Source organism: Gadus macrocephalus, chromosome 5, assembly GCF_031168955.1.
Source record: "Gadus macrocephalus chromosome 5, ASM3116895v1".
NCBI lineage: Eukaryota > Metazoa > Chordata > Actinopteri > Gadiformes > Gadidae > Gadus > Gadus macrocephalus.
The window spans coordinates 16,391,783-16,413,529 of NC_082386.1; the positions used below are offsets into that span (position 1 = coordinate 16,391,783).

The following is a 21,747-nucleotide window of genomic DNA, read 5'->3' on the forward strand; positions in this document are numbered from 1 at the left end:
TTTATTTATATTTATTTTGCTCTATTTGTCATTGTAAATGAGGGAAACCTCAATGCCCTATGAGTGTAAATAAAGGTTTGACGTAAAATGAAATGAACTATGCATCGAATGTGTCTTGCTCAGGGAGGATGCAGTTACGAAAAGGAGCTTCTCCCTCACCTCCACAAGGGGGATGTCATCGGCCTCCTCCAGGATGGACAGGCAGAGAAACCCTCCAAGAGACCAACCAAGATGAACCCCAAGGCCTGCAGCACCAAGAGCAAAAGCAAGAGCTCCAGCCGGTCTGCCAGCGAACTGGAGGGTATCGGTGAGGAGGAGGAGGAGGAGGACAGGGATCACGGCAGAGGGATCAGGTCATTCTCGCCATCGACCACCGTCCGGGGTAAGCCTCTGATGGAAGACGACCCAGATTTCATGGGTTTCAGAGATGAAGAACAGTCAAACCACGACCCCGGAAGGATTCCAGAGACGCGGCATGACTGCATCGTTGAACCCGAGGACGACAACATTTCCGAGAATAATAATCTTTCGTCCCGCTGGGATCTTGTGGGTGAACCACCTCCCAGCATCGGCGTCCACGACAATGACCCAGGGCTCGAGGAAAACATTGAATTCCAGGCCACGTTTTACCTACCCAGAGGAGTTCCCGTGGTTTCTTCCTCTCTCAAATCCCTCCCAGAGGAACAGAAATCGGAGCGTCTGAGGGTGATATTGGCCAACGTGGCGGAGCTGCTGTCCAGGTCTCCCCCACCGTTACCCTTAGACTTTGTCATAGAGGAGGACATGTTGGAGATTGGGTCACCTGATCCCCCAATCCCTACCTCACTTCCTCCTTCCCCTGAACAGGTGCTGAGCGAACAGGAAGAGCAACATCAGCCCCTCATCCAGGTCAACTTTGACCTTGATTTAGATGATGATGATGATGATGATGATGACGATGATGTCATCGATTGTGGGGATGTCATGATGAAGAATGACGACCCTTGTGCCGACGATGTGTGTGATGTTCCCGGTACCTCCGAGCCTATCCTTAATCCTCTGGAACCTGAAATTGAAAGTGTAGCTGACAGCCCGAGCTGGGACGAGGTGTTTGGTTATGCACTGGACCACAATGGACCAAGAGATGAGGTTTTTGTTGATGACGAACCGGGCAACCAGGATTTCAATCAGCAGGTGGATGATCGTGGCAAAGCAGCAAAGTGTACGGGGAGAAGGACTGAAGAAGAAGCGGTCGGACGCCGGGATGGGGATGTGAACGCTGGGAGAATGCCAGCAGGACCGTTGCTCGTCGAGCAGCGAGCCCCGTGTCGAGTGGCCGGGCCGAGTTATGCAACCGTCTTGGACGAGAGCATGGATCTGTTTGGCGACGACGAGGCATTCCTGCGAATGACTATCCCGGAGTTATCCACACCGGAGGAAAGCTTCGCGGCAGACGCACCGCCGCATCCCAAACACCTCGCCGATGGCGTGAAACACGCCGAACCAAGCGTCTCGCATTTTGCGGTGGGGAGTGCATGTGACGCTATAGACTTAACGGAAAGTGTGCGCAGACGACGGGCAAACTGCTCGGAGATGTCTTCTTTCTCTGGTACGAAGCCCATGGCGACCCCAGCGACCCACAGCCTGCCACCCACACACAGAGTCGTAAAAACACCACGACGCGGTCACGACAAGACACCGCCTACCGCGTCGGAAACGTCTCCAGACTCGCGCAACGCGGCACCGAGTGGCCACGGAGCAGACGCGCTTATTTCCCATGCCGGGCTAGGTCGCATCGACGATGCTTCTACCACAGAACCACCGAACGTGGATTCGTTAGACGACTCCTGTGATTTGTTCCCGGTGAACTTTGACCTTGGATATTCTCTGGACGACTCCGAGGAGGAAGCTGTGCAGGAGGAGGATGAGGGTGTGGTTATCGCATCTGTCATGAAGGCCTCACCCCACTGGAAGGAGCAGGGACTAGGTGAGGTGTGTTCAGCGGTGCCCCTGCCACCCATCCCCGGCTCTTCCACCCCTCTCCACGGCCACCGCAGACCAATCGGACCGGGGTCCTGTGGGCGCGGACTCCCTACCCCCATATCTCATTCGGCCCCCCGCCGAGAGGGGGAAATCAGTCACATCCTGGCCACACCGTTGTCCTCTCAGGGCGGGCCTCTCGCGTCCCCCAGCGCTTGGGGGACTCTGAGGCGGACTCTCCTCCCCGGTCCTTCCCTCTGCCCGCCGGGCGGTCTGAAGAGGAAACAGCAGCAGGAGGAGGGGGAGGGCCCCAGCAGCGAGGCCAAGAGGCCCAACACAAGCCGGGCGGGAGCATTCGGCATGGAGGACAGCAGGGGAGCCAAGCCTTTGCGCAGCCAGCCTGCCACTGATCCAGGTGGGTTTACCCTTGCAAATAGTTCTTGCTTCCTCTCATGTTTGATGTGATCTGATGTGTGCGAGTGGGTCAGGCTCTTGGCTACGCAGTGTAGCCTTTGAGTTTCATGAAGATTCGTTAAGAGTTCTTGTGTCTGGAAAAACTTTTTATTATGCTCTGTATAGAATACAAAGTGCTTTGTGGAAAACGTTTTTTGTAGAGCACTTTGTTTAAAATGGATGAATGTTGGAGCACAATGTAGTTTACCTTGCTTAAAGGATCTGGCAAGATATCTGTCAATTGCCTTTTGCCTGTTTTACCCAGATCCAGAGTTGTTTGGTTCTAAATTCACCATTGTGCATCTAAAACGGGAGTTCGCTGGGTGAGCATTTGATTTTCCGTTAGCCACTTTCATTGACCTTAAGGGTTACTGTAGCATAGCTCCTGTTCATGTAAGGGCAATTACACTTTCCAAAGATTTCCCAATATGTTCGGAAAAATCTGTGCCTGTTGCAACACAACAAGATCGTAGTTTGTCTACAAACACAGAAGCTATTCAACACCATTTTCGGTGCTGTGATCTGGGTAAGACAGGAAAATGGCAATTCACAGATATTTTGACACATCCCTTTGAGACCAGGCGGTAAAGACCACTATTGCGCTGCCCTGTTCTGCCCAGGTCTGTCCGACAGTGAGGAGGAGGTCCAGATCAACAGGAGAAGACCGCAGGCCAGGGCTAACCCGCTGTCCTCACCAAATGTGGTGGGCCATTGCTTTTGATGCACACTAGCACTGTCAGATAAAATACACATGCTTGACTTGTAAAAAAACGCACAAACTGCTAGCATTCACCGACATGCAATTGGTTTGTAACATACATTTGTTCAGTGTGCTGTCGCACACTTGTAATATCAATGTCGACACGTTTAGGATCAAACAAGTGATTTGCTGTGAATGAATGTAGCAGACCCTTTTACTCAAAGCAACGCACTGTGGATTTCAGAAAGGGGTATAGGCATCTTGCCAAATGATACTTACAGGTAGACTTTTGAATGTGAGTCAAACACAGTAGACCAGAGTCGACTGTCCTGCTATGATACTGAATCGATAGAACAAGTCAATGGCCTATTCCCGACGGATGCTATTATCGACAGGAAAGTCACTGTGAATGGATGGAGCAGTGTTGAAGCTGGCACGGCCTGATGCTTATATATATAGGTCACATTTGCCTTTATGATGTTACCAAACCACTCCTGGTCAATGCATTCAATGGACACCGAAACACAATGGTACTCCCCCATTTAGAAACCCGGTATGGCCGTCAACCAGGTGGTCAATCCATCCATTACAGAATAGGTTTTAAGGGATAGACAATTATATAACAAACTGTGGCTATCTGATGACTACTCGGGCTTTTCAATGAACTTCCATATCCTGTATCTAGGGGCCAGAAAGTACCCTTGGCTTGGCAACTGGGGCAGAGGGTCTTATCTGGCCAGCCGATACCAGTGTTACAACACAAAACAATTAGGTCCTCCTTTCAGATGGACATTGGATGTTCGAGAAAGAAAACAAAAGGGTAAAATGTTATGCGTGTGTTTACGTTTGTATCTTGTGTCTCTGTATGCTGCTGCTGCTGCAGTCCAAGATGTTTGGCCACGTGGATTCCCCCGTTATGGTGAAGAGGAAGAAGGCTGCAGTTCTGAACATAGTAAGATTTGATGTTATATTGTATTGGTATTTATTTGTTTAACATTCAATTTGATCAAAACATTTATTCAAATCACTGAATAAAATGCAATGAATATGGTTTGTCTGTGCTGATGATAATACTGATCAAAATAGTAAAAATTGAACTTGTGTCGCTGTGTGCTCCTTCTAGTCTAATATATTAAGCGATTTGGGGGAAATCCTGTTATCGTGATAAAGAAAAATGCTGCATTGCTGAATAAAGTTAGACTTCCTTTGCCTTAGTGTTATGTTAGTTTTTTTAATTATACTACAGCTTTATTCTATACCTTATGGTCAAATCATTTAATATAATGGATATGTTATATCTGTACTCTCTTATCTATATGATGCACCTTTGGTTTTATTAGTTTCAGTCAGTGTTGAACTTCTCCTGTGTGTTCAGTCCGAGGAGGCGCCAGAGGGAGCCACGTCCGACGATGACTTCCAGAACGACTCGACGTTCTCGCACAAGCCCCGCCCCTCAAGACCCACCGGGCCAATCCAACAGCAGGGAAAAACTCTGGTCTGTCTTTTCAATAAACAGCAGCCTATCAGACACTTTGCTCGTACTTTACTCGAGACATCGACTCCCATCATAACACCAAGCATGTTGGAGTTGTGCGCGTCGTCATGGATCTTGGTGGGCATGTTCATTGTTGTTAGTCTGCCTATAATTTCAACTGTCACGATTAAAAAACCGACCAAAACAACATTTGGATAGTCTAGTCCATGATTGATGAGGAAAATATTTTTTAAACCTCTGAATTCGTTATTCACTTTGTCAGTCGCCGCTTCCATGAAACATGACCTTATTGTTTTGTGTATCTTGGTTCCCATGGTTCCCTTTATCAGAAGACCAAGCGACAACGGGGGGGGCGGCACTTCCTGGACGAGGAGGCGGCGCTCTCAGAGGAGGAGGGGGAGGGGGTATCTTCTGACGAAGAGGACGGTTACCACCTCAACCGGTCTCTGGAAGGCTTCGTCGTGGACAACTCAAACCTTTCCCAGGGGCTCAATGGTTAGCTGATTAGCTTAACTAGACCCCGTTAGTGGTCAAAGTAACAGTATTATGTGAAGTGCTTACATATTACTGATTGATTTGTATTTGTCGAATGTTATTTAAATCTATGAGCAATGATTAAGAACCCCTTATTTCGCGGATTCTAATCTTACACCCCCATTATAAGTACGACCCTACACTAATGTTATGTTGTGTGACTGACACATCTCCACTCAATCACATTTCAATGCGTGGAATGTAAAAAAGTAGCAATAGGTAAACAAGCCGTAAACAATGCATAACGTATGCATAACACCTTTTGTCTCTTCTAGAATCTGAGATGCACGGGATGTATCTGAAGTCCCTGAGAAGCCCAGTGGCCGCCGGGCACAGGTTCAAGATGGTCTACAAACCCTCCCACAACATGAACATCTTCTCTCAGGTGCTGAACCACACTCCAACCTTAAAATGGGGCTCGGAAACATGGCCGGCTACTAACTTTCGGAACCTACACATATCCTCCTTTGCGATGTCATCTATTTTACACGGATGCATGGTGGATGAGTAAGCCTACCATTGGAGGTTTGAAGGCTTATTAATGCATCATACATCTAGGTGGACACTCCCACTGGTGACATCACTATGGGCAGTCACACCTGGAGGTAAAATAGGGGCCGTTTAAGTACAAAGACAAAGCCAGAACAATGCGTTGATAGTTCGCGAACGATTCAATTTACAGATGCTTTTATCCAAGCCAACCTAGTGACTTTCATTTATAGAGGCATGTCCTTAAAGAGAAGGCGGGGGTTATTCGTCTTCTTCAGCCTACAGCTGTACTGCAATCATCGGGGTTTGAACCCGGAACCCAACCTTACCCCTCGACTATCCTGCAACGCCCGCCTTTCCTGAATCCCGTCTCTTCTCCCCTCACTCTCCCCAGGTTCCCGAGATGGACGAGACCTATGCAGAGGACAGCTTTGTGGTGGGCAGTCAGGAGGAGGAGGAGGAGGAGGAGGAGGAGGAGGAGGAGGAGGAGGAGGAGGGAGGCGCTGAGGATGAGGTGGTGGCTCTCCCAGAGGTCTCGTACGTGGACGGGAGGAAGCAGTACACCACCAGGCGCCAGGTGCTGCTGCACCACATGAGGTCCAAGGCGGGTTCTTCCGGCCGCCGTGGGGCGGGGCACATGGGCGTCCCGCCGAAGCCGGATGAGACCGGCAAGCGGTCACGCATCGTGAAGATTCAGGACTCCAGTGAAGAGGAAGAGGAGGAGGAGGAGGAGGAGGGAGAGGCGGTCGCTGTTGTTAACTCCGCCGCCGCCACCCTCTTCAAGCCATCTGCAGTACTAAATGATGCGACCCTGGACAAACCTCCACAACGACAAAATGCTTCCTCCTTCTCTTACTCCTCCTCCTCCTCCTCCTCCAGTATAGCATCGAAGATCTCCTCCCTAAGCAGGAAGACGCCCCACGCTTCCAGTACGGACTTGTTTAGAGAAAGGTATTCGGTCGTTCGTTTTCTAGCCATCCTTTACGGTAGCAGACTGATGGGACTCATGCAGACTGACATGCTTTACTTCTACCAGCAGGTGTCGCCAGAGGTTAGAAAACCAGGCCCGGTTGTCTGAGGAGCTCGACTTTGAGGAGTCTGAGTCCATGTTGGCCCCGCGGAAACCACCAAAGGTAGCCTCACCAGTCTGAAAAGCCAACCAATAACTCCCTAAAGAAAAACAAGGATGGTGTATTTTGGATAGCCGTGTGTCTATTTCACCAATTGCTGAATTTCAGTTACAAGCTGATTGGTTTTATGTAAATGAGAATGGGCATATCACGGCTGACTTGTTTTACTGGCTCGGTTAAAATGGTTAAACCAGGGTTTAGTTGTTCTTCCGTTTCCATTTAAACCTGCACGAAACAGCAAGCCTTACGTTAGTATGTGTATGTGTATGTTATATGACATAACGCATGTTTCTTCATTCGATCAAGTCGATAATGGACGTGGTGTTACGAACAGCTCCTTCGATGTGCCACAAAACAAACTGATCCATATGATGTGATATGATGTTTCCTCCCCCAGACGACCACATCCACCCCGTCGTCGAATCCCCAGCCCTACAAGCCTTTCGGTCATGCTTTATCGACGGACAAGCCCTCCATGCTTCCCCCTGCCACCACCATCACCACCGCCCCCACCACCACCACCACCCCCACCAACACTACCACCACCCCTGCCACCGTCTGCATCCTGGTGGACAGCCGCTGCATCAGCAGCAGTGCGGACCTGGTGAGCGGCCTGCGGCAGCACCACTCGGTCAACGTGCACGTGTGCTCGCTGGACAGCAACTACTTTGTGCTCAGCAACCGCATGGCGGCGGAGCGACACACCCTGTCGGAGTTGGCCGGCGCTCAGAACCGGAAACGGCTGGTCATGAGGGTGAACGGCCTGCAGGGCCTGTTCGAGCGCGCCTGCTTCATCGTGGAGAAGGACCCCACCAAGCCAGGTGGGTGGTGTGGCCTCTACGGTCAACAGGGATTTGAGTCAATGTCATCATGGAGAGGATATTTATAATGGAGAACCATTACGCTATACTTTTCCTTTGGCTTACTTTCTTCTGTCTGTCTGTCTGTCTGTCTGTCTCTCGGTCTCTCTCTCTCGGTCTCTTTCTGTCTCTGTGTGTCTCTCTCTCTCTCTTTGTCCGTCTATCTGTCCCTCTCTCTCTTTCTCTGTCTGTCTCTCTGTCTCTCACTCTTTCTCTCTCTCTCTCTCTCTCTCTCTCTGTCCGTCTGTCTGTCCCTCTTGCTCTGTCTCTCTGTCTGTCTGTCTGTCTGTCTGTCCCTCTATGTCCGTCCGTCTACCTCAGGCGAGGTGGGTCGTTCGTTCCAGCGGACGGTCTTCTTCGAGGGCACGCTGGCGTCGCTGGTGCAGGCCGGCGTGCGTCTGCTGTGGAGCGACGGCGTGCGGGACAGCGCCCGCCTGCTGGCCGACCTGGCGCAGCTGGAGCAGAGGAAGGGCCAGGCCATCAGCGTGCCCCTGGAGGTCAGAGGTCAGCACCGGCTGCAGGCCCTGCAGTTCTACCTGGCGCTGCCGGGCGTCGGCTACGTGCACGCGCTCCACATGGTCCACAACTTCGTCTCCGTGGCCCAGTTCATCACCAGGTGAGGACATGTGTGTTTCATCTCTTGTTGAAAAAAACCGGACATTGTCTGAGAATCAGATCCAGCGTCAAACATTAGTCATTTTTATGACGAGAAACTATTGTTTTCTCTATGGTCTATAAGCTTCCAAAAAACAATGCGAAGGTCGTCTCTACTTTACGTTGGCTTTGTGTGTGTCCTAAATGGACACGTCATAAATATATGGCCTGTTAAGCCCTTTGAGACTACCAGTGATAAGGGCTATACAAATCGGATTGAATTGAACTTATGTATTTTATTATTAATTGAACGCTAACAGAGGCAGCTAAATGGTGTTAAAAACCAAGCAAGGGCTTTGAACCTAAATCCGAAACACAATTCTGCAGACCTCCAAAATGGAGAGATGTTCTCCTCGTTTGCCATTGTAGCCACTGTCACGATACTTATTGAGGTAGAGAGGCAGCCGAGGAACAATCCGTGTATCGTGCACTGGAAGTGCTTATTTTTCCTGACAGACACACACCCATAAGGTAAGTCTGAAGGGTTGCAATTGGCCCGAATCATCAACCACCACGTCGTCCTTAATGAAGCTAGAAGCAGCTCCCCTTCTCTGGTGCCTGCCAGATCCCCAAACAGCTGCTGTTCATTTCCACAAGCATAGAGTGAAGGAGTAATTGGACAGAGAATGCAGGAAATAGCTTTGGGATGCAACCCTTTAATCTTCCCTACCACCGTGGTCCGCCTGCCCCTAACAGCTCCGTGGAGGCCATCCAGAAGGGAGGGGGGATGAGTCGTAGCCGAGCCGAGGACACCTACCGCTGCATACGTTACTCCTGCGACTCCTTCCTGCTAAATACCTCCTCAGCCAAGAAGAAAAGGTAGCAGGCGAAAGCTGCAAACCACTAAATCACTACTGCTCAATTTAGTTTTTTTCCTCATCCTTTGCACTCTAATCATGTCACATTTTCCTTTGCAATACAATGCAATAATTTGTACCTATTATTTTGTACCGGACCATATTGGACCTTAAGTTTATCATTATTTATTGCTGCTCGCATAGTGTAGAAATCTTGGTTGTACTGAGTTTTTCATAAAAATGTGGATGCCCTAGATTAAATATGGTATTTTGTTGTGCCACTTGTATTTGTGTGCAAGTATTAATTAATATAAATAATTGGTTCACTTGAATGTTCCTTTTCAGATGACGTAAGATAAAATGGGTCGATCCTCTTTGCGATTCAATAAAGTATAATTTAAGTATTACATTTACCTGTTATAAGTTATGTCAACTGCTCTGCAATGTCTACCTCTTACCACTAAGACTATAAAATAAATGTTGGAACTGGTTTATTCAGTCATTCATTAAAAAAAAAGACAAATGGCAGATTCAACATTCACAGATGTACATAACACAGGCAACAGTGGTGAACATTTTACAAGGCCAGCGATCACATTCATCTGTCAAATGGCATGGCCCAGGATTGGACGATTTTAATGCAACATGGCACAGCTAAAAATATATAAAGTAATAGAAGACTGAAAAATGGTCTCCACATTGCAGAACCAAACTCACAGATAATCCCCTTGTCATTGTGCGATTGTTTTTTTAACCCCATATACACTTCATATTTATGATACAGCAGTTTCTCAAAACAAAATGAAGGTACAGTAGAAAAGAACTTAATCTGATTAACTAGTTTGGCTTCATTCAATCTGAAAAGATCATAGTTTAGAGTTAACAAAGATAATTTATTTCAAATAAGAGCTTCTCTTTCGGCTAAAGGGATCTTTGTTGGTGTATTTCCAAACCGTTGCCAAAGAAAACCAAGAGGAACATTTAAAATTAATTAATATTGTCCACTGGATTGAAACAAACGTATTGCTCAGATTCCCATCCATACAATCAGCATAGAATCTTCCACTTGACAAAGTCCCACAGACTCTACAGTAACATGACTTTTCATAGGAAAGTTCGGATCTTCTGGAACTGTATAAAGATCCTTAAATACATATAAATATAGTATCCAAAAGTATGTAGTGTACATGTATGGCTACCTTTTAATGTGTAACTGAGGATTTGGACGTGGTCTGCTGGTCAATTGTAAACTGAAAAGGCCATGTCTTGTGTCCCAATTCCATTCCTGCTTTATTTGACCAATTTCAAAATTGTACTCTTGGTTGAGCCTCAAACTTTGAAAACATGAAATTAATTAACTAAAAACAAGGAGAGTTTAACAATCAGTGTATGAATCCAAAAGCTTTTTAGCATCATGTAGTAGTTTTGCAAAAAGGCAAAGAAAGTAATCATACTCTTCTTTTTAAAATAACTATTTGGAACAAAATTACTTTTCATTCAGATGCATTTCAACCAGAGTACTGAATGAATACTCACAGAAGACGAAATGAAAAAAACAAGTGTTGCTTTGACCTAAACAATTTCCTATGCAGTCCACATTAAACTCACCACATGTAACACACTGCTATGTTAAGTGGCAATGTAACCCATAAAGTCAAGCATCTTGAGAGGCCATCCTGGTCTGGTGAGTTCATTTAGTTACTCTCTGCAGTCAAGTCTGGGGATTTAAAATTGAACATTAATAGGATCGTTCATCTAGAGGGGGAAAGAGTTACAGTTCATGATTAAATAGACTGAATGACAATGATAAAATATTAACAAATCTGCAAGGAAGGTTTTTCTCTCACTCTGATTCACTGGAGAATGCAAGACATCCCTCCCCCTTCTGGCCACCATTGTACATTGTATTGTATTGTGTTGTATTGTATCATAGTACTTAACTGTGTAGCAACTGCAGTAGCTGCTATCATTGCTGTAACACGGGGAATTGGTTAGCCTAGCGATTGTTGTACACTTGGTTCTATGAACATCCTTTCTGTACCGACAGCGATATATTGTTGCACTTCTTATGACAAATGTAACATCCATCCCCTCTTTTTTTTTTTTTAAGATGAAATCAGTTTTATTTAAAAGAATAATTGTATTTGAAAATCAAAAACACAATCCCGTAAGGATAAGGACATCCAGGACTCTCTACTGTCCATATAATTCCAGAGGAGTGAGATGTGGAGGGGTTGGCACGGGTTTTGTTATTCTCCGAAACACCCAGTTTTTATGGTGAAAGGAGCATAGAACCAGATGGGAGTTAGTAAAATGAATGGTATAATAAGATATTATTACCAGGAAGTTGTGAATGTATATTGTGATTTAAAAGTCTAGACCCCGTATATAAGACGACCCCAATGTTTCAGACAAAAAAAACTAGGCTCATATTCGGGTCAATACGGATCTACCCAGCCAAGGCCACACTGATATTCCTTGCGAAACACAAAACTGCGATATCTGGATGGCCTCACGAGGCTACATAAAGTCACCTAAATAACGAATATTAAAACAATCGACTCGTTACTAAAACCAAGGATGTTCGTATTTACAAGTACAGTTGTAATCTTAAAATACACAAGAAGTGGTCACTTGTCAAGGCGCTCCAAGGAGTCAAGTTCTCTTGGAATAGATGCTGCTGCGTCTCCCGACGATCGTCGATGGTCGAAGGCCCTGAGAAGCAAAGAAAGATGCAAAGTGTGCTGATGCATGGGTATGCTTCAGCTCTGGACCAGCACACTAACCCCCCCCCCCCCCCCCCCTCCCTGGTGGGTCAGGGAGGGCTTGGAGTTACATGCTGGTGGGCTCCACCGAAACAGCCTGTGTCTCACAGTCCTGGAGGGCGGAGCCATCGCCCTGGCGCATGTACATCAGGAAGAGCGTCACACTGGCGAAGGTGGTGGCGTTGACGGGGAAGGCGCGCAGCAGCGTGGACGTGAGGCCGCGCGTGAACACCCGCCAGCCCTCCTTCTTCAGGCTCTGCCGCACGCAGTCGGCGATGCCGTTGTACTGGTGGACCCCGCCCATCCCGTCCGCCTGGAGGCGGGACTTGATCACGTCCACGGGGTAGGTGGAGAGCCAGGAGGCGATGCCCGACATGCCGCCGGCGAACAGCAGCTTGGGGATCATGTAGGGGTCGTCGGGCTCGCAGCCCAGGCGCCGCGTCAGCACGTCGTACGCCAGGAAGTAGATGCCGAAGCCCGGCGTCTCGCGGATGACGGTGGTGACCATGCCGCGGTTGATGCCCCGGATGCCCTCCCGGCGGTAGATCCGCACCAGGCAGTCCAGGGAGTTCTTGTACAGCTTCCGCGAGGACTTCTTCTTCTCGCCCGTGCCCTGCATCTGCATGCGCGTCTTGGCCAGCTCCATGGGACAGCAGATGACGCACTGGATGAGGCCCGCCGACGCGCCCGCCAGGAACTGGTTGGCCGGCGTGTCGCGGCCCAGGTAGCGCATGGCGTTGCCCTGGACGCCGAACACGATGGCGTTGATGAACGTCAGCCCCATCATGGGAGAGCCGATGCCCTTGTACAGGCCCAGCATCTGCGGAAGACGAGGGTGTGAGCGTGTTTCAGTCAGATGAATGGGACAAACAGAGTAGATGATTACACTTTCATCTACACCTTCTCTATGGCTGTCAATGAGGAGGAAAAAAAGCTCTATCGCTAAATATGCACCGGAATTTCCCGCCTGGGATCAATAAAGTATGATATTATCTTATACGCTTCATGTTGATCATGACGTTAGAGTTTCTGCACTTCTTTAAAAAATAACTGTATAAATGTATCTATTTGCATATATATTAATGTTAGTGTTAAAATCTGCGACCACAACCATGCTGTCTCTGTCTTACGCTGAAATCCCAGAAGTAAACCATACGCTGATAGACCATACAGACACACTCCCCCAGGCCTCCGATGCCAACGTGTACAAAGGCTTAATTTAGCCTTTACAGAAATAAGGCCCTGGCTGACCACAGCTAGCTGATATGCTCTTTGACTTCCCCACTGGCGATAAGATCCATGCTCTGGGTGGATGGAGCCAATAGAGGCAGCGGTGCATAATAACTAGAGCTGTAACCCGACACCCACCATCATGTCGTCCGATTAGGCCATTGAATTCAATTTTACACTACATTTACTTCTCTTTTTTTTTTTTCATTTAGCTTCCCAGACCTTCTGATATCAATCAAAGCATAAAAAGGTTAATTGAAAAAAAACTGATTCCTAGCTATAGGAATCACAGAGGAGGTTAGTAAATAAAATGTCTGGGCCAGTAATGGATCCCCCACTTGGCTTGCTGGGAGATACCTCTTCTTTCTAAGAAGGATCTAGCTCTTCGTTCTCTTTCTTGGAAGCCTATATATATATATGTTATTATGGTTGAAGGAAAAATCGGATTCACATTTAAACAACTACTGCAAGTGAAGGGACAGAGACAAATGAGACCCGAAACTCTGTAGGGTCACCAAACTGTGACATTTTAAAAGCGGTTAATAGTGAAATCGGTTAATCACTGCATCCCTACTTGTGGGTTTGTAGACTAGCAAGAGCGGGTGACTATGAAAGACAATAGCCAGCTGTGGACAGCTGCTCCTTTCAGGGTATAAGCAGAGTACATTATATATCCTACATTACTGTCCTGACCATAATTTTTAAAAGTGACATATTATACCACCAGGTGTGACTGTGATAAGCCGTTACACGCCCACTTGTGACGTCAGAAAAGCAGAATTTCAAAACGGCTTGTTACGGCTAATCATACACACACCTGGTGGTATAATTTGTCACCTTTAACAATGTAAAGTGTCATTGCATACAGAAAAGAAGCGGACACAGTTCTGGTGGTACAGTAGAACAAGATGTTCAGTTTACTCACCGACTCCTGGCGTATGATGGACTGGAAGCAGTGGTAGGTCCCCCTGTAGAGGGGTTTATCCACACTCTGAATTTGGAGCCTCACCTGTTACGCAAGGCCAACGCGTAAAGGGCAGAATATAAAAGACCAGGGACACGCTGCACATCAAACGCTACATAGGATCTTCATGCAACAGCTATTGTAACACTCATCAGGAAATACTGCTTCCAAGAAAATCGTCACGTATCAGTACTTTCCAATAGACGGAACAACGTCTCTGCCTCCGTTTTTTTCCTCTACCACTGATAACTCAAGAGGGAACTTGGTTTGAGAAAACAAGAAGGCCTTGGACATACGAGGTTACATTTCCTTGGAAAGGCTGTCCGTCTCTTCATCATTTACAACACAGTAACACCGTTGTTGTTAAAGACAGCCACCCTCCGTCCCACTACTCACACACACAACTACACACACTCATAGGCATTCAGAACATCAATCTATCTTTAGTGCACACGTTGATTACCACCCAACAAACCCAAAAACAAGTGTAATTTCCTGGAGACCGTTTCACAAATGTGTCCCTCGTATTAGTTTAAACTACTGTGATTGATTCAAATTATTAGGTCATGGCCATGGGGAGATATGAGCAGCATTTTAACTGTAGGAATCATTTTTAGGGATAATGACAAAAGACATGCAACATTTGCCGGTGGTAGTACTGTTGCTTTGTACTCATGTCAATTCGTTATGACTCATTAGATCTTGTCATTCTATTCTATCTTTGAGTTCTGTCATCAAAGTAAATAACAATAACCTATGGCCCCCCCACTGGTAAATCAACTACTGTATTTTCTGATGCATTCCACACAGACGATGCACTTAAGTTTCACGTTTGTGCATGACACCGTCCTTTTCCCATCTGTCTGTGCTGAGAAGCCTACAGTTAAATTACCCAGTGTAAATAAATGCCCTATACTTGGGTGTAAATCGTTAACAAAAAAAACCTGATGCAATGGTGTCCTGGATAGCATGGCTTTAAAAACAGAGAGCCAACACACTTTTTTTTTATTTTACGAGGGCACTAGAGCCTTCTTCGTTTGCTATACATGATCAAAGAGTACGGTGACATAACAGTGACCCACCTTTACTGTATCAAAAGGATGTCCAACCAAAACACCAGCAGCGCCTGGGAGATAATAGAACACAAAGATTTAAAAATCAGTCCCCACATAAACATAAACATTTACCAAAGTACAGCACTCTTCACAGGATGGAGCATGATAAAACCTGCTTCAAATCGTATTGATGTGTGCTTAGAGACTCTATTAAAGACCATTGAGAGTAACATTTTGCAGACTACAACTTAATTTATTATAAGTAATATTACTATGCATGTGTAACACAGACATATATAATGCTTAAAGGCTTGCCTATATTAACAATCTCCACAGACAAATTACAATAGTTAATTTTGTTTCATTCATCAGTTGTGTATGATGCAAACGAGTAGATACCAGTGTTATGTCAGAAAAATTGAATTATTAATCACAAAGAATATCGTGGCGCTGGAGGTTACAATACCATTATCATTCAATCTCCCTTTGACAGATTAACTGACCCATTCCCCGGGTCACGCACTAACGCTATGGTCGCAACTGTAACTAGTGATGGACTGCTAATGCCACATACCACCACAATTTATGCATTGCAGACACCATTACCCAATTGTAGTCCACAAACCCGGTACAATAGCGTCCCCCCCCCCCCCCTAGTCTGAACTCAAGTATGGAACGTTGTGTGTACACACCCAGATGAGGGGTCTTTTTTCTTCAATAACGTGGCATCGACCTGATGCATACTCATAAAACTGAAAGCACGTTGGCACACACTTAAACGCAGCAGTGCTAACTTCTTCCTTTCAAAATGCTACCTGCATGAAGCTAACTGAATGGAGCTCTCGTCATCTGCATCTGATCATGGTGGTGAAGTATGTATGAGTTATAAATGTAGGATGTATTGGTTGCAAAGAATACTTACCTCCAAAGCAACCCGCGGCGAAGTCCAAAGCCATCCCTCTCTGAACGTTAGCAGCTTTATATTGGTCAAGCTAACTAGCGAAGCACAAAATTAATGACCCACAACTCCTTACTATTTACTTCTAAGGTTGTGTATGGAGGTATTTTGCTTAATACAATTTAAAATCCCAATTTGGGAATAAGTAAACTAGCCCCTGATAATCCAACCAGCATGTGATTGGGGTTTTCAAAGTTTGTTGATGAAAAAACCCTCCAAACTTCTCTTTCTTGTACACTCTGATTTGGGCCACACGGTATTCTGGGTATAATCCCGGATGGATTTAAACGGGGGCAGATTAAAAACCTTCTGTTAATATAACAAACTACTCTCCCCTTCCTCTCGGCTGTAGATGGTCCGGCTACTTAACTCAACTTCCACAGACACGGCCTTTCTATTTCTGTGGTGGGAGGAGGCGGGGGGAATACAGAGTCAAAACGTGTGCCTGTCCTTTTTGAGGAAGCCCAATCGCATCCCTCTGGACTAGACAACTCCCCCAGCTGGTCCTGTCCACCCCTCTCAGTCATTGGCTGCTGCACATACCGCTTTCACGACGTGTCTCTGGACACTTTAACCCCGCAATATATTCTTAAATTGATCTGGTGACATTAACGTCTGGTGACAAAACTCAAAACATTGATATATTACCACGGGCTAAACATGTGGATGGTGGCCAAGCCTAGAACAATGATTTATTTTCTCTATTTTCACTTTTTAAATGCAGCGCTATAGGAAATCAGCAATTTGCATGCTTCTCTTTAAATAACATCTTAGATAAAAAAAATATGCATGTCATTGTGATAAAGACATCCAAAGACCTGTTCAATTGTATCTAGACTGTATTAGGACGGAAACGTTAGAAAAGTTAGGGGTTAATCGCAGTAAGTGTGATTATCTTCCATGTGCGTGGTTAATTTGGTTGACTAAATACTATCAATCGAAAATCTAGATATACAACATAGAGTCTATTTGTTGATTTTGGGGATGCGTAAGACTATGTCGGAGAAGGTTCATGTTTACAAAGGCATTGCCTGTCATGGTAGCTTTGTACGTATTGCAATGTGAATGAATTACTGCATTCAGGACACTGCACACTTGCTATGAGCTAAACCAGAAGAAATAGGACTCGGGGAAAGCTGAAGGTTATTGGATCTGGCTCCTTACGCAGACAGTAAAACAATTAATAACAATCATTTTTTCTAGAGCATCGTGACTTTTTATGTCATTTTGAATAGGATGAATAATACACAATCATTCTTTAGTCGTTCTGCAATGACAATAGCAATGCAAAACTATCCAGGTATGAATCTCATGGATCATGATATAAATGTTAAAAGTATAATATTTAGCCAGCCACTAACTTAAATGACTTCCATTCCTAACTTGTAATTTGAACTGCAGCTACTGTTACAAAGTACGTACTAGTACCAATTGGGTGCATACTGTGTGCAACAGCTGAACACAGTATGCATACAATTGTTACAGACAACAGGGGATTTAACTGATGAGCAAAGCTGTGCCACCCATCGATGTTCGCGGGCTCAGTCGATATGACGTATGAGATTGTGGGGCAGAATAGCCCAAAAAGCATGCTGGCTTGCATACAAGTTCGACCGAATGTAGTGCAACATCCTGGTGTTTTCGGCATAGGCTACTGCGTTTTAAAAATCATGTATTTGGACATATACTAAACAATTCTGGCATACTAAATAGTATGGTAGAAATGGGTATTGGAACGCAGGGTTTGTTTGACTTGCCGCGTTTCCACTGCAGGGTGCGGAACGGATCGGATCGCAAAGGGGCGGTAGGGAGGGGGCAGTATAGCCCAGCTCAGTTCCGAGGTCGCGTTTCCACAATCGCCGCGGCAGCTACGTAAACATCGTAAACAACGTCTTCCTCCGCAAGAATGCAGACGAACGTCTTCACCTCCTTGTTCTATGAAGGTATTATTGTAGCAAAAGTCTTTAGCACCTGTAACTGCAGAATTTGAATGCGTACACTAAAGTCACAGTAAATTTGAAGTCGTATATATTTATTTTGCATGTGTACTCTAAAGTCACAAATGTGTAACAGTACATTTGTAGTCGTAAAAAAAATATAAATATTTTTTATACCATTGTAAACACAAAATAGGGTCTACGAGTACGCTAATCTGTGTTACAGGTGCACAAATCCTTTTGCTACAATTATTGCAGCGCAGTTGGTGCAAAACACATTCGCACACCCGTGTTTCATAATCTGAGAACATGCCCAAAAGGTGTGCATTCGTAAACCCAAATTTGAACAAATGCATCAGAAGTTGCACATCTGTGAACGCTATGTTAATTCAGCATTTTAATGAGCGAGCACAAAACCATTTTACAACTGCTCGAATCTGCTCCTGCAAGTCTCAGCTGTGGGGTTTTTTGCAGGTTGTTTTGCAACACCCCTAGGTGGTAAATGTGTAGCAAAAGTATTCGTATCCGTAGATGACAGAGCGTCCGTGAGCGGGACAAAATAGTCCCGCCCATAATTTCCTAATCCAATGAAAATCGCCGGCAGGGATGCATTTCTCAAATTACACTGGGACCCACCCCGTGCCAGCCATGGAGCTATAAAGATCGCAGCATACTCAGCACGGGATACGTTTCTTTCTGGAGAAGTGAAGAGGGCGTCCTACTGAACGGAGATGGGTATCCTACATTATGTTAAATGAAATGACTTAGTTCAAGTGAATTCCCCCACCTCGGATACCCACCTCCGTTCACAACACATTCTCACTCCGAGCGCGTCGATTTCTGACGAACGGTCAGTGACTTTTGCTTCAGTTTCTGACGCAAAAGGGTACCCTTGCGCTGCTTTTTTAGACGCATGGGGTTTTCAACTAGTTACAATGTAACCCTTTGACGGGGGACCCGATGGCTGCACATAGAGACGCTATGAGCATTCATATCCCATTGGCTAACGGAGGACCTTGCGCTTCTTTTTTCGACGCAGGGGGTTTTCCACTCATTGCAATGTAATCCCTCCACGGCAATATATGAAGCTATGAGCATTCATTCCATTGGCTAACGGAAGAGCCGATGGCTGCACATAGAGACGCTATATGAGCATTCATCCCATTGGCTAACGGAGGACCTTGTGCTTCTTTTTTCGACGCAGGGTTTTTTCCAATCATTGCAATGTAATCCCTCCACGGCAATATATGAAGCTATAAGCATTCATCCCATTGGCTAACGGAAGAGCCGATGGCTGCACAATAACGGCGATTTTACAGTGACATCTGTGACATTCCTCAACACAACTACACCAACGTGTCCTTGTTAATTACACAACATGTATGGGTTAAGGCTCTGGGCATCAGTTGTCCTGTTTGGTGCTTTGATTGAGAGAAACAATCGTTTTTTTGATCAGTGTTGGGTAGCCGAGCGTTGGGTTCCGTTGGGTTCCGAGCGCGTCGATTTCTGACGAACGGTCAGTGACTTTTGCTTCAGTTTCTGACGCAAAAGGGTACCCATGCGCTGCTTTTTTAGACGCATGGGGTTTTCAACTAGTTACAATAACCCTTTGACGGGGGACCCGATGGCTGCTGAAAACCCCATGCGTCTAAAAAAGCAGCGCAAGGGTACCCTTTTGCGTCAGAAACTGAAGCAAAAGTCACTGACCGTTCGTCAGAAATCGACGCGCTCGGAGTGAGAATGTGTTGTGAACGGAGGTGGGTATCCGAGGTGGGGGAATTCACTTGAACTAATGCCGCTTTTCCACTGCATGGTACCAGCTCGACACGACTCGACACGACTCGACTCAGCTCGCATTTTTTGCGTTTCCACCGCGGTACCATGGTATCTGGTACCTGAAGTGGCTGCTTTTTCTAGTACCTACTCGCTCTAGGTTCCAAGCGAGCTGAGCCGATGCTAAAAGGTGACGTCGGCAGACGGCCGGCGACTGATTGGCCAGAGAGTGTGACGAAGTCACGAGAGCGACATGGAAACCATGCTGGTAACATCCATAGCAGCGCCGCAGCCAACATGTTCCACTTCTCCAACTTCTTCAACATGCCAGCTAATAATAGTAATGCGATCGATGTCCTCCATTGTTGTTATGTGGGTTCTGTCCATGTGTGGGTTGCGTATGTGTTGTTTGCGTCGCGTACACAAATACGTCACGGCCCTTTCGCGCAGCCGACCCCGCCCACGTCCAGGAGGTACTATTTGCGGTGGAAAAGCACCCGTGCTGCTACCGTGTCGAGTCGTGTCGTGTCGAGTCGTGTCGAGTCGAGCTACATGTGCGGTGGAAAAGCGGCATAAGTCATTTCATTTAACATAATGTAGGATACCCATCTCCGTTCAGTAGGACGCCCTCTTCACTTCTCCAGAAAGAAACGTATCCCGTGCTGAGTATGCTGCGATCTTTATAGCTCCATGGCTGGCACGGGGTGGGTCCCAGTGTAATTTGAGAAATGCATCCCTGCCGGCGATTTTCATTGGATTAGGAAATTATGGGCGGGACTATTTTGTCCCGCTCACGGACGCTCTGTCATCTACGGATACGAATACTTTTGCTACACATTTACCACCTAGGGGTGTTGCAAAACAACCTGCAAAAAACCCCACAGCTGAGACTTGCAGGAGCAGATTCGAGCAGTTGTAAAATGGTTTTGTGCTCGCTCATTAAAATGCTGAATTAACATAGCGTTCACAGATGTGCAACTTCTGATGCATTTGTTCAAATTTGGGTTTACGAATGCACACCTTTTGGGCATGTTCTCAGATTATGAAACACGGGTGTGCGAATGTGTTTTGCACCAACTGTGCTGCAATAATTGTAGCAAAAGGATTTGTGCACCTGTAACACAGATTAGCGTACTCGTAGACCCTATTTTGTGTTTACAATGGTATAAAAAATATTTATATTTTTTTTACGACTACAAATGTACTGTTACACATTTGTGACTTTAGAGTACACATGCAAAATAAATATATACGACTTCAAATTTACTGTGACTTTAGTGTACGCATTCAAATTCTGCAGTTACAGGTGCTAAAGACTTTTGCTACAATAATACCTTCATAGAAAAGCGGCATAAGTCATTTCATTTAACATAATGTAGGATACCCATCTCCGTTCAGTAGGACGCCCTCTTCACTTCTCCAGAAAGAAACGTATCCCGTGCTGAGTATGCTGCGATCTTTATAGCTCCATGGCTGGCACGGGGTGGGTCCCAGTGTAATTTGAGAAATGCATCCCTGCCGGCGATTTTCATTGGATTAGGAAATTATGGGCGGGACTATTTTGTCCCGCTCACGGACGCTCTGTCATCTACGGATACGAATACTTTTGCTACACATTTACCACCTAGGGGTGTTGCAAAACAACCTGCAAAAAACCCCACAGCTGAGACTTGCAGGAGCAGATTCGAGCAGTTGTAAAATGGTTTTGTGCTCGCTCATTAAAATGCTGAATTAACATAGCGTTCACAGATGTGCAACTTCTGATGCATTTGTTCAAATTTGGGTTTACGAATGCACACCTTTTGGGCATGTTCTCAGATTATGAAACACGGGTGTGCGAATGTGTTTTGCACCAACTGTGCTGCAATAATTGTAGCAAAAGGATTTGTGCACCTGTAACACAGATTAGCGTACTCGTAGACCCTATTTTGTGTTTACAATGGTATAAAAAATATTTATATTTTTTTTACGACTACAAATGTACTGTTACACAT

The 21,747-nt window shown here is 45.9% G+C and overlaps 2 protein-coding genes across 4 annotated transcripts in view; one reads left to right on the top strand and one right to left on the bottom strand.

Moving 5' to 3' along the window:
* Positions 1–9,561, top strand: part of fancm (FA complementation group M) — a 30,144-nt gene extending 20,583 nt beyond the window's left edge. Inside the window, exons 14-24 of one of the 2 annotated variants that reach the window (XM_060052788.1) lie at positions 124–2,374; positions 3,033–3,115; positions 3,996–4,064; positions 4,488–4,607; positions 4,937–5,102; positions 5,417–5,526; positions 6,025–6,581; positions 6,667–6,763; positions 7,158–7,581; positions 7,942–8,236; positions 8,971–9,561. In XM_060052788.1, coding sequence (XP_059908771.1) covers positions 124–2,374; positions 3,033–3,115; positions 3,996–4,064; positions 4,488–4,607; positions 4,937–5,102; positions 5,417–5,526; positions 6,025–6,581; positions 6,667–6,763; positions 7,158–7,581; positions 7,942–8,236; positions 8,971–9,097 — 4,299 coding nt within the window. In that variant the 3' untranslated portion in view covers positions 9,098–9,561. The remainder of the gene's footprint in view (positions 1–123; positions 2,375–3,032; positions 3,116–3,995; positions 4,065–4,487; positions 4,608–4,936; positions 5,103–5,416; positions 5,527–6,024; positions 6,582–6,666; positions 6,764–7,157; positions 7,582–7,941; positions 8,237–8,970) is intronic. The other variant, XM_060052790.1, reaches the window with a different exon arrangement.
* Positions 9,546–16,508, bottom strand: LOC132458233 (mitochondrial basic amino acids transporter). 2 transcript variants are annotated; one of them, XM_060052794.1, is made up of 4 exons: positions 16,008–16,508; positions 15,113–15,156; positions 13,992–14,034; positions 9,546–12,656 (listed from the first exon to the last, which is right to left on the bottom strand). In XM_060052794.1, the coding sequence occupies exon 4, from the start codon at positions 12,654–12,656 to the stop codon at positions 11,904–11,906; it is 753 nt and encodes a 250-aa protein (XP_059908777.1). In that variant the 5' UTR covers positions 13,992–14,034; positions 15,113–15,156; positions 16,008–16,508; the 3' UTR covers positions 9,546–11,903. The 2 variants fall into 2 exon arrangements, with proteins under 2 accessions (XP_059908777.1, XP_059908776.1); XM_060052793.1 differs by having other exon boundaries at positions 13,992–14,075; positions 16,008–16,505.
* Between the last annotated feature and the right edge of the window lie 5,239 nt (positions 16,509–21,747).